General features: G+C 39.7%; 1 protein-coding gene across 1 annotated transcript; it reads right to left on the reverse strand.

The window, feature by feature from the left end:
• Positions 1 to 11623: 11623 nt before the first annotated feature.
• LOC126600130 (uncharacterized) lies at positions 11624 to 13395 on the reverse strand. Its single transcript, XM_050266673.1, has one exon. It carries the CDS (start codon positions 13342 to 13344, stop codon positions 11926 to 11928), a length of 1419 nt encoding a protein of 472 aa, XP_050122630.1. The 5' UTR covers positions 13345 to 13395; the 3' UTR covers positions 11624 to 11925.
• Between the last annotated feature and the right edge of the window lie 210 nt (positions 13396 to 13605).

The raw sequence follows: 13605 nt of genomic DNA on the forward strand, positions 1-13605 counted from the left end.
GATGGAAGGGTGATGATCATAACTAAACAAAGATGTGTACACAGCGTGGTAAAGGCCCGCTTTAGTAAGCACATCTTTAGATCGGCTTAGGACATCTTCAAGCCACTCCCAATAAAACTCATCAAAGACGGCTTTTCCAATAGTCGACAGGGTACCATTCCAAGCCATGGCTCCGCTGCGAATGTGATCACCAAGAAGCTTAAACGAGGCCGAATAATGGTCACGAGCATGGTGCAAATGGTTCAAAATAAGAACCCTCAATGTGCACGCCTTTTTCTTCGTATTTGGTTGAACAGTGTCTACCACCTCCCAAGATACTTCAGAAGACCACGACTTAATATGCATGGAATTGTCTTTCACAAGAAAAGCAAGCGCCTTAGGACCAGTTAGTGGCGGGTAAAGCTTCAACGTTGTTCCCTCATCTTGTGAATCGCCTTCCTTCGCAAGAATGGTGATGGTGTTGTTCCTAAAACATTTGAAAAATACCATGACCGCAAATCAGCCACAAAACTTGAGCATCACGACAAAGATGGCAGCTACAGGATGGTCCTTCAAGGCACGCTACAATGGCAAAGGAAACCAAAATGCTACGCAATCGCACTATGTAAACCCGCAGCGATTACGCAAGCAATTTCTTGCACCGCATATCGACGTTACCGCCAAGAGAAAACTGTGGTCAAAAGGCACTACACAACGAAACCTCGTTGCAGTCTCTTGCACAGCACCACACGGCAGCGCGCCACCGAGGGAAAACTGTGGTAAAAAAGCACTACACAACGAAACCTCGTTGCAGTCTCTTGCACAAGCACACCCACGGCCTGCTACCACGGCTCTAAAAGCTTCGCGAAGATCCTGGCGTCAAGCTCTGCCTTCTCAAGATTAAAGATTCCTGACATTACAAACAAAGAAATCCATCAGTGGGGACACACACATTGTGTAAAAAAAAAAAAAAAACACATTATATTATGTTATATATATAGACATATGTGTGCACGGTTTGGTGATGGGACAAGTGCACGGAATGGAGATGGTCACGGGACGATCAACTTCCATATATATATATATATATATATATATGGCTTGAAAAGATGCAAATGGTGATGGTGATGGGACAAATATATATATACATATATGCATGGCTCAAAAGATGAAAATGGTATGCGCGGCTCAAAAGACATATATATATATATACACACACACACACACACACACATGTGACTCACCAAGTAAAAGCAGCATGAAGGAATTGCAGAGGGCACAGCACATTATATTACATATATGTATGTATGCACGGTGATAAAGCAAACTACAACAACAGCTTTCCGTATATATATATATGTATATATATGTATATATATATGTGTATATACTCATGTGACTCACCAAGTAAAAGCAGCAGCGCATGATTGCTAGACAATGGTGTAGTGGTGATACAAGGCAGCAAGCAACGCAGTGGTTGAAGCTGTATAATGAGTGTACAAGCAAATGAGCAATCCTATATATATATATATAAATGTCCCCGGAGAAACAAATGAAATGTTGTGGCTATTCAAAACGCTGGTCCGTGACTGTGCAAATAATAGTGACTGTGCAAATGACCACCCGTGCTTGGAAAAGAAAACCAAAATGAGAAGTAATGATTGTGCCAGCATCACCGAAAGCAAAGAAAAGAAGTGATTGACAAGCACCATCCAAAGGAAATGATAATAAGCAAGAAAGACAGGTCATGATGCATGCTACTATTAGCAAGTCAAGAATGGAGACATGGATGCATCAGGCACCATCTAAAAAAATAAAAAAATAAAATAATGGTGGAGACATAATGATTGAAAGGAAGAAAGGTTTCCGTCATTAAAAAAAAAAAGTGAAAAATGGTGGAGACATAATGATTGAAAGGAAGAAGGTTTTCCGTCTAATTAAAAAAAATAAAAATAAATAAAAATAAAAAGTGAAAAGGGTGGTGGAGACATAATAGGGGGTAAAAGAATAGTGTGCATCAGGCACCATCTAAATAAAAAATACAAAAAATAAAAAAGGAGTAACACATCTTAGTCAGATATACGTTTTAGCACAACATACTGAATAAAATAAAGCATGTCCATTGATATCTCTAAGAAATTACAAGTGCGCAAAAAAAAAAATAAAAAAAAAAGGAAGCCTTCATAAAAGTCACTTATGTGAAGCCTCAGTACTTGAAGCCTTAGTACTCGGCGGAACCCTGGAAGAGGGAGGCACTGGTGATGGATTATTCGGGGCCGCAATACTTGGTCGAACTCCAGATGACGAAGGCAAAAGGTGCCTCTGGAATACATCCACAAATCTTCGATTGTCACTTTGAATCCGACCTTCAGAGTCCAGCAACTGATCAAGCTTCCTCTTCATGCTCGTCGAATAATTATTTGCAAGCACGTGCAACTCTCTATTCTCGTGCTTCAACTGTCTGATCACTTGATTAAGAGCTACCACCTCGGCTGTCAATGATTCAACCTGGCGAGTTCGAACAAGTAAGCGTTGGCCCATGTTGGAAACAGAGTTCGCACACTGGACACTAAGAGCCTGTGACTCTCGAACAGCTAATTCATCGGACCGTCGTGAAAGTATCCTATTATCTTTAGGAGTGATAAGGTTCCTAGCTACAACCGTAGCCGTTGCTGCATCCCTCATTACAGAGTCTTCAATTGTAAGAGGGCCATTAGAAGATGAGAAGGACAGGCGCCATATATTACCCTGACGCGGTGCACCTGCGTCACTGTTGAGACTCAAATCTAAACAAATGTTAGATGGGTTAGCCATTTCCAAAAAGATGGTAAAAGAACAGGGTTGGAGTGAGTAAAAATCTCAGAAATACAGCAAAGACAATTTTCAAAGGCGGGCAATCTTCAAAGTGTGCAGGTTCAAAACGATTGACACCTCTTTAAAAAGAAGAGGCAACATAACCACTTGTTAAAAAAAAACAATCGAAGAGACACCGCTCTTCGAATTTCAAAACCCAGATTTTCCTACGTAAAATCCGTCAACACTTTTCAGACGTAGTTTCAGCTTTCGGCTATCATATGCAACTTTGTCAGAGATCACTGACAAAGTTGAAAACGTGTGGAGTCCATCATACCCACCTACCCGACTTTTGGCCGACAAAGCATGGGAGACAAGGCCACATCCACCCTGCCACTTGCTGTTGAGAGCTCACCATATAATTCGACCTTCATCCTCTATAGCAAGACACATATCCAACTTCTCTTCTTCCTTGCAGAATGTATCCGCAACCAAAACTCAGTTTTCTTCCTCCCTGAAAATACAAACGCCTAACTCTTCTTCCTTACCAAGAATACATCTCCAACTAAAACCTCTTGACACACTCAATTTTCTTCCTCCTTGGAAACGCCTCTTCAACCAAGTCACACCGGGGCAAAGGTATCTCATATCACTGGGGTTGAGAGCAAAAGTATCTCATAGCATGCTTTCTCCCTGTCATTTCCTTTGTCCTTGTTCTTAAGTATCTCATAGCATGCTTTCTCCCTGTCATTTCCTTTGTCCTTGTTCTTACCTACAAAGACAAGGATAAAGAAAGCAATATGTCGGAACCTCCACTCAAGCTCCTGGTAAGGAACCGACTGCTTGGAACCTTTCCTGATTGTTCACCTATCACTGCTCTCAAAGTACCCATTATCTCAACATCTTATACTTCTAGAGAAGATACCACATCTGCCGGGAGAACAGAAGAGGCGAGTGAAAATGATGCATCGAAGCATGTGGAGACAAACTCAACAAATACATGTGTTGATCATCCGCTACTTCTTCAAAAGCAAAAGTATCTCATATCATCAGGGTTGAAAGCAAAGGTATCTCATATCATGCTTTTTCCCTATCCTTTCCTTTGCCCTTGTTCTTGCCTGCAGAACAAGGAGAAAGGAAGCAATCAGTCGGAACTTGAAATTAAACGTCCGATCAGGAACTAATTGTTGGAAGTATGCCCACAAAGCCACTCATTTGATGTAATAGCTTTTGGAATACTTATTGTATTAAACGTTTATATGTTTAATGAAGGGCAAAGCTTATTGTTAATCACTATTTATTGTATCATGTGTTTAAGCAATAAGGGAATCCAAGGAATGTATTTGATCTAAGAGATAAGTGATCTAAGTAAGTTAGATTAACAAGACCTTTCTCTTATGTTCATTCCTAAAACGTTCCTAGCCATAGGATTGCCAATTGGGCATTGACAATCCGCTAAGATTAGTATGTGTTATGTCGACTCAAGCGTGAGTATGACAAGTCTCAAGTCATTTAGTGTTGGACACTAAGGCAAACACATAGGTGCTCGAAAGAGTAATCGAGTACACTGAACAACGATCAAAAGAGAGTTCGAACATACATGTCATGTAAGAACTCGAGAGTTGCAATATGCAAAGTAGTCCTTTGACCTGAGGCATCATAGATGTCTAATGGTTAGGTCCTTAATCTTTGATCATGTTAAAGGCATTCCATTGGAATGTCCACGGCATTGTGGGGTCAAGCTATCTAGTCGTGTAGGCATATGAATGCACAACAAGGGATCTCTAACCTTCCATGGTGGAAGGAGAATACTCTAAGATATGATTCGAAAGTCTTTGGCCAAAGCATATGAATATGACTTAGGAAGTTTGTTCCAAATCATATTCAATTGAATCATATAGATAAGTATCACATTGGATAGTAGACATGAAACAAACTATCATTCAAACAATGTGATTAAGAGTATTGTATTAGAGAATGACCGTATTGCATTGTAATTGTAACTGGATAGGTTCTCCAACCACTTCTACTTAGCTTGGGTAAACATGACATACTGCTAGGTGTCACTCATGGTTTGTGGAAGCCCTAATGATTAGCAAACACTAATTTTAAGGGAGAATTGAAATGTGGTTTCAATTCACAATCGATTGTTAAGAGTAACAATCGCCCACTACCTCGCTAATTGGAACCTAATGGATCGTACACCGAGTAAGGGCGATAGTGAAGAAATTAAATGAAATGGATATGCAATTAAATTTTTTAATTGAAGAATGGTCAAAGATTAATTAAATTAGTTAATTAATTTTACGAAAGGTTCGTATTGGGCTTTTAAGTTGGTTTTGGGTTTCGGGGCCCAAAAGCGTTTTGGTCCACAAGGCCCATTATGTTTAAGTTGTATGACAACTAAAACAAAATCGGCAAATTAGCCCAATAACAAGGTAAGGCCGGCCATTAGGGTGAATGGAGCAAACTTGGATTAATTACAAGTTTGCCACTCACTTGTAATGAAGTATAAAAGCAACTTTATAGCTTTATTTTCATTAGGGTTTTCTTTGAGGCAAAGAGGTGAAACATTTTCTCTCTTTCTCTCTACAAAGAGGCTGGCCACTTAGAGGAGATTTAGCTAGCAATCTTTTCTTCTCTAAGTCATGCATTTCATCTTCATACCTCACCCTTGGTGTGGAGACTTAGAGACACCAAACCTTTGGTGTTTTGGAGATCCTTTCCTCACATCCTCAAGGAGCAAAGGAGCACTAAAAGGGGAAAATCACAAGCAAGATTCAAGTAGCTTGGAGGTGACTTGAAGGCCCTCCACTTGGGTGAATCCCTTGTGTAAACAAGGATGAGCTTCAAGGGTAAAGAAACTCTAAATCTTTACTTCTCTTTAATGTTGTTAAAGAGTCTTTTTTGGTTCACCATATACTAGGCTTTGAATGTCATGGGTTTTATGAATTGTTTTTGAATGCATGCCTACTTTAATGTGTTAATAGTTTGCATATGTATTCAAATGTTCTTACTTGTTCTTAGCTAGGACAAAATTTTTCCTTCACTGATTACCCGGAACCTTTGTCTGGTTGCTTACCTAGCGTTGCTCTCGAGTACTCATCTTCAACTGTTGACGGATCTCGAATTTCCTTAGCGAATATTTCAAAACAGTTGATATGGTGTTGGCTCTTTACACTGAAGCTGCCAAGCATGGATGAGTGGCTGAAAAGTGATGCTCTGAATGACCATTTAATGGCAAAAGGTTGCGCACCACTTCGGCTAGGCGAAAGAAACAAGCAAAGAAAAACGCAGCACGATGAGCCGAAACAAATCATTATGGCAGAACACCCTTCTCGGCAGAACTGCATAATCCAGACAGAAGGGTCTAAGTCAAATCCAAGCTTGCCATCGTTGCTATAATCAAAGAGCTCGAGAAGCTTCAACAATCTTTCGCTGGCACTATCGCCAAAGAGCAAAGTCTCGATAATCCTTAAAGATCAAGTCACCAACTGGAAGAAGAGCCCATCAATCTTGAAGATCATATCGTTGACCAAACTGCTCAGGGTTCATATGAAAATGTTGCGAACTTCCTTGATCTTTCAAAGCATGCATGTCCTGAAACTGCTCGTGGTCATGTTTAAGTTCGAGATCAAGCCTCGATGGCCCTTAAAGAAATCACAAGTCCGATTCAAGATCAAGTGGCCACCACCCTTGAATCAAATCCAGTTCAAGATTAAGTCTGTGGAAAATCCTTTGGAGGAAACCAGAAAACCCTCCAGCCCAGTTCATGAATAGCCTGTGAAAAGTCAACAATTGGAGGAAACCAGAAAATCCTCCAACCCAGTTCAAGAATAAACATGTGGAAAGTCAACAATTGGAGGAAACCAGAAAATCCCCCGAACCAGTTCAAGATCAAAGCTATGGAAAGTCAACAAGCGCAACAAAATACGTGTCGATTCACCCACTACCAAAGCAAAAGATCATCTACCACATGAAGCTCCTTGTGGTCAAATTTCAACCTTCAAGATCAAGCCTCAACGGCCTTTGAAGAAATTTCAAACAAAGTGCAAGATCAAGCCCCAACGGCCCTTGAAAAATTACCAACCCAGTTCAAGATCAAGCCTCAACGGCCCTTAGATCAACATCTGCAGTAAGGGACTTCAAAACGCATCTTCTACACATGACAAGCACATGTATACGACGCACCTTGAAGTGGAGACATTTGTAGACATCGAAATTTCGGTAAAATAAATGTTGATCAATAATTAAAATTTCAACGTTTATGTGTCACATAAATTTTACACATAGCATGTGACTAAACGAAAAATCAAAATAAATCGGAAAAGTCATCAAACAGGACATGTGTCAACACCTGGCAGAAATGATTTATTTCATCTAATTATTTAAATCCAAAAAATCAAGTTTTGGAATTCTATAAATAGAAGGCCAAGGCATTCATTTTAGACACCAATTCATAACCAATTCACCTTACACCACAACCTTGAAGCTTTGAAACTCCAAAGCTCCCAAGCAAATCCCGAAAGATCAAGAAAGCTCTCTTCGTTCTTCGTCAAATCCTCATTCAAAAGCAAGCCCCAACGGTCCTTGAAGAACTTCCACTACTTCAAGATCAAGCCCTCCCCCACGGCCCTTGAATAAAGTGTTCATCATTCATCATTCGTTCATCCCTAGATCAAGCCCCGACGGCCCTTTGGATCAACGACATCAAATCCACCCATTACAAAGATAGAATCAGAGGCTAAATTTGTAGAAGAGATTGTAACCCCTAAATCATCAATACAAATATTATTTTGTACACGTGTTCTTGTCTCATTCATCGCAGGAATTTCCGTGTTTACAGACCCGATCAGTTATTGTGTTGACCCGAAATCTGTTATTTTTGTGTTGTTTACGTGTCCTGTTAATGGGTCGTGCAACAAATTACCAGGTCTAAAATTTACGTGAAAAAATTGTCTTTCAAAGAAATCTTCCATACTTCCAACGTCTTAATTTAAAGGATTGGAATTTGGATAGTCAAATGATATTCTGGTCAACTGGTAGGTTTTAACTTGTGAATAATGAATTTGATACTAAATTATTAGAGTAAATTATAGCGATGGTCCCTCAACTTTAATCAAATTGGAGCAATGGTCCATCAACTAAAAATCTGTTACCATTGGTCCCTCAACTCATCAAAATGTGTAGCTATGATTATTTTCATCAACTTCATTAGAATTTTGTCAAAATAAGTTATGTTGGAAGGACATTGGTACAATTGGGGTCCCTCAACTCATCAAAATGTGTAGCTATGGTCATTTTCATCAATTTCGACAGAATTTTGTCAAAATGAGTTATGTTGGAAGGATCATTGCTACAATTGAGTTAAAGTTGAGGGGCCATTGATTCAATTGGGTTAAAGTTGAGGGATCATTTCTCCAATTGGATTAAGGTTGATGGACCAATGGTAATGAATTTTTAGTTGAGTAGGGGTGCAACTTGGGTTGGGTCAATCCGAACCCATCCATGTCCAACCCGACTTTAAACCAAAACAAGCAAGTTTTTTTTTAGTTATAACCCACCCGAACCCAATGCAATTTCAACTCGTTCATTGATTGAGTTGAGTTAGGTTGATCATTTGCCCGTCCATCCCTAACCTAACCTAACCCGACTAACCAAACCCAATCTCACCAAATTGTAACCCATATAAATTAATGTTCATACTACACCCAAGTGTGCCAAGTCCAAAAACCAATGCCCTTTCTAATAATTTTTTAATAAATTACCCTTTATAATTACTTAAGCTATTAGGAAATAAGAGGCTTTGATTAGTCAACCCATATTCGTAGTCTCTAAATCCTAAAGCTTTATAGTAGATTGATTTATGAAATTAGAGTTAGCTAGCTTTGATGTTGCTTGACTTAATTTTTTTAGGAATTCTTGGAAACTAAGTTGTTACAAGATTAAACTTGTAAAACTTGGGCAATCAAAAACCAACCCAAGTAAACTGTAACCCAATTAAACCCGAACCCAAATAAACCCGAATGTAACCCAACCCGAACCCAAACCCAAATTGTAAAAGTTGGGTTAGGATTGGGTTGACCTTCCAACCCGCCCAACCCACTTGAGTTGCACCATTACAGTTGATTTTTAGTTGAGAAGCTATTATTTTAATTGAGTTAAAGTTGAGAGATCATTGCTACAATTTACTCAAATTATGACTTACCTCAAATTCTGAACCAACATATATATATATATATATATATATATATATATATATATATATATATCGGTTTTTTTTTTGTCAAATATATATATCGTTTATATAACAAAAAAAAAGGACAGAAAAAAATAAAAGAATCGAATCTCTGTTAACCATTTCTCTTCACTGTTACCCGGCCTGCGGTACCAACCCAAAACACTTTCCACCTGGCCAAGCCGAGAACGGGGATGGCGCCACAGCGATAATTCGGAAGAACCCTCGAGATTTTCCTTCAATTTGGACGGCAAACAATCGCTAATCACTCAAAAGTTGAACAATCAAAATGTGGGTTTGCGGATTTGATGTCTTGCATGTCACTGTGTGAGTTCGATTTGGATAGCCATGGAAAGGTAAGTCTCAAAAACCCAAAGAAAACCCTGATATTTTGATCTTTTCGTTTCCTTTTGAAAGTTGAAACAAGATCTGAAAGAAAGAATCAAAATTTGGTTGGTTACCCTGAAAAATTAACCATGGAAACCATTGGTGCAAACATTATAGAGGAAGAAAAGACATGCAATAATGGAAGCAGTAGTGATAGAATCAGTGGTCTTCCGGCTGACATACAGCACCATATACTTTCCTTTTTACCCATCAAATTTGTTGCACGAACCAGTGTTTTATCTCGAAGATGGAGTTCTCTATGGGCATCCTTTCCTATCCTAGACTTCTACAGCATAAACCCCTTGAAATCCCGGAAAATGAATTTTGAATTCATAAGTTCATTACTGCAACGCCGCGACCAAAACTCTAAGATAAAGGTGTTTAGGGTTCAGGGTCATTTGAGTGCTCTTGTTTGCATGATTGCATTGATTGGGTGGTATGGCATAACATTGAAAAACTTACACTTGAAATTAGTTTGGGTGACAAGTTCGATTTGCCTAGCTGTGTGTTCAACTGTGATTCAGTGAGGAGCCTCAATCTGATGGGCAATAGCCCAACAATTTCAAACTCACAGTTCAGGTTTCCATCTTCTTATGTCGGGGCTATGAGTGGTATGTGTTCGCTTCGCTCCTTACGTTTAATATTTATGGAGATCTGGGAAAGTGCTCGATACGACCCCAATTCTCTAACCCCTTAATCAACCTGCAAGTCACAAAGGATAAAGAGGGAGAGGGAAGAAAGAGAGAGAGAGTAGAGCTCTTGAATTGTTTTTTGGTTTTGTATTTCTGTTTGTAAATTCTGATGTCCTACAATACTAAGAGCTAGTGCTCTTATACAAGTTACAACTTATCATGCCAGCTGGACAATTATAACAAACTACACTAAAACAGGAATAAGCCTAATAATCCCAAGAATTAAACCCTTAATAGTGATTAAGCTAATCACTACTTACAGATCATATCATTATCCCCCCTTAAAGAACAACCTTGTCCTCAAGGTTAAAGAAAGAACAACTTGTTTTATTTCTGCAATGGTCCAATTGGGTTGTGACTGTTGCTGCACTTCGAATTTGACAAAATCTTGTGTCTCCAGAGTCCAACAAAATTGACAAGCAAATCAATCGCAGAACCATCACTTTCATGATTTGAACTGGCTGATTAGAATTTGTACCATAAAAGGCATACTCAGCTAACTCCTTCAGCTGTAATTCAGTCTTTGTGTCAGTTATGGACTCCAAACCCTCATCAGCAGTATACACTACCGCCCTGAGTTGATACCGATTGCACACAGAATTCGAAGATCCTTGAACAAAGACTGGTGTAGACATAGTAGTTTCCAATACAGCAGTCTGGGTGGTATAGGTCTCTTCTGCAATCTGATACATAGTGGCAGCCTTTCCCAGCTTATGTGTTACACAATGCTTAGTGTCCAATCTCTCCATTACATGATCTACATACATATATGAGTAGTCTGAATAAACAATGATCTTATAAAACTGAGCAAGATGTTAAAAGAAGGCATAAACTCCAGCTTTCATCGCAGAGACCCACTGAAAAAGCAAGTCATTTGAAACCCCAAGAAATAAGTACACCATATCAAGGGGTTCTTGTTGCTACAGATCTTCTGAGTCCGTTCTGAACTTCAGACACAAGTGTGCAAGCATTTGATCTTGCAGGCGTTGAGGTAGTTGGTAATATTTGACATCGAAGTCACTTGGCACACCATTTGCAGTGGCTTGTAATTTTGCAATAACGACATTGGAATCATTTTCATATGAGACAGCAACTTCATCCAAAATTGGAACAAGCTTCTTACAGTGTCCACACCAATGAGCATAAAACTCCAGCCACACATATTTTCTGTACTTGATGTACTCTTGGATGCCGTCAGTGACTACAACCTTGAGATCTCCAATGATAAAGCTTATGTCTCTTTCTTATATTTCTCAGCAACTTCATGATATGTGGATTTGAAAACATCAGAAGACTCACTAGCGAAGTTCAGAAACAACATAGCCTTTGTAATTAGATTGTTAAAGAATTCAACCCCATCATCATCCCGCATTGTATCTACCACATTAAGCACCTTATCAAGTTTCCCAGCATCACTCAACGTCTTCATTATAAACTGATAGCTTGGAATGTCCCTCGTGAATCTTTTCACCCTCAACAAAACATAGGTAAACTCATCTGGATTGACTCCCTTGTCGAGCATTTCTCCATAGCGTGGTTGTCACATCAACCAATTGAAACTTCTGGCCGAACACTATTTGGCACTCTAAGAACCTGTCTATAAGATGTATGGCAAGGAATTATGTCTCATCTATAAGCTCAAACTTGTAATGGACCTTAATAAGCCAGTCAATGAGAATCACCCTAATTTTCTGGTTGATGTTAGGTTGGTGAGCCATGTAACTTGGAGAGACAGAGCTTGACTTCCATGGAGCTTTTAAAATGGAGAATTGAGTTTTTTGATATGGGACATACCATTGAGACCCTGCCTTAGCCATAATAGCCTCCAATGTAACCTTAGAAAAATGTTAATGAAAGCCACTGTTGCTTGAAGATGCCCTTAGTGTGTTCTACCACAAGCCAAAACTCAAAAGCTGAAAAAATTAAGGAAGTGGTATTGTCTCCCCACATAGCAACTTTGATATCCTTTTCCCACAAGAACTCAATTTCCATTATGTAGTTTGTAATGGTTGATGCATTCCAAAAAGGCTTGAGCATCTGCCATAAAGTGGCAATGTGCAACTCAGAGTTGCCAAGAGTAGTCAAGTGCAAAAGTCTTTGAACCTCGAAAAGATTATCCTTGTGCTTTTCTCTTGTGACATTCTGTAAGTTATACTGATTAGCATGGGGTGGTTCCCATGTCCCAACCCTCCTAACTACAACCCAAAATACTAATGATGGCATAGCTGTGTGATGCCAGTCACCACCACAATGCCTCGAACAAAAGCATGACTGTTTTTTACCCATGCGTTTGCCCTCCTTGCACTGAAGATAGAGCATCAGTTTTACAACTTGAGCCAATGGATCTCCAGGATCCCATACCGACCGAAAGTCAAGGTTAGTAGGGAACAACACAGAGAAATCAGCATGTAGATTGATAATATTCTCACACTCTCTCTTCGGCATTTCATCAAACACTTTCTTTGCATTCCTAACAATCACAAACTTGCCAACCTCATACATGCCGACCCAACCATTTATCTCATTCAAATAAGCATCATTCATGTCCACCTTGTCATCAGTATAACACGAAAGGGAACTATGGAAAAACCAATGCCACATGGCCTTCCGATTTTTAAATTTGTAAATCAAAGATCTCAATACCTCATGTCTACGTTTGGTGGTGTTTGTATTCTTTGACGGCTGCTTGCAGAGGCGAATAATCTGTAATTTGACACTCATGTGGTCTCCATAGCCCTTAATGTTGCTGGTATCATTGGCGTCATGGTTTGCTAGTTGAGATAAGGCCGCAGTTTTGCCAACGATTGCTGAAAATGGGAACGGCACTGTGGTCACTGTCGCAATAGGCATAGGTTTCTGAAAATGTTGTAGTGGAATTGTGGCTGCCACATACTCTTTCAATTGGGGATTGACCAGATAACTTGCAAATGCTCTCAACATCGGTAACGATAAGAGCAATTGCGGAATGGAATGGTCTTGGATTGTCGACGGGATTCGCAGTGGGTTACCGTCTCCGTCGTGCATCTCAAGTTTTTGAAGTTTCTGGTGACCTGCCTTAATCGATTCAGCTTCCTTAGAACACATTGAGGCTGGATCAGAATCTCCCTCGACGCCGAGAACCAAGTCACGGCGGAGTAAAGCAATTTCACGGCGGATGGGTGCCAGAGCAGAATCTATAGCTTCACGGAACGCAGCGCACATCGAGCGTATCGAAGCTTCGAATGAGTCGATTGCAGCCAAGAGGCTTGCATCCATGGCAGGAAGATGGGTCGAGTGGGCGTGCACATGAGGGAAACCAGGATTCGAGAATGATGATGTCCCACAATACTAAGAGCTAGTGCTCTTATACAAGTTACAACTTATCATGCCAGCTAGACAATTATAACAAACTACACTAAAATAGGAATAAGCCTAATAATCCCAAGAATTAAACCCTTAATAGTGATTAAGCTAATCACTACTTACAGATCATATCAGTGCTTCAGTTGGGTGTTTATTTTCAGGTTCTTCATTCCT

This window comes from Malus sylvestris, chromosome 2, assembly GCF_916048215.2.
Source record: "Malus sylvestris chromosome 2, drMalSylv7.2, whole genome shotgun sequence".
Lineage (NCBI taxonomy): Eukaryota > Viridiplantae > Streptophyta > Magnoliopsida > Rosales > Rosaceae > Malus > Malus sylvestris.

Coding starts and splice junctions, on each gene's coding strand:
- LOC126600130 (XM_050266673.1), bottom strand. CDS start 13,344: ATGGATGCAAGCCTCTTGGCTGCAATCGACTCATTCGAAGCTTCGATA.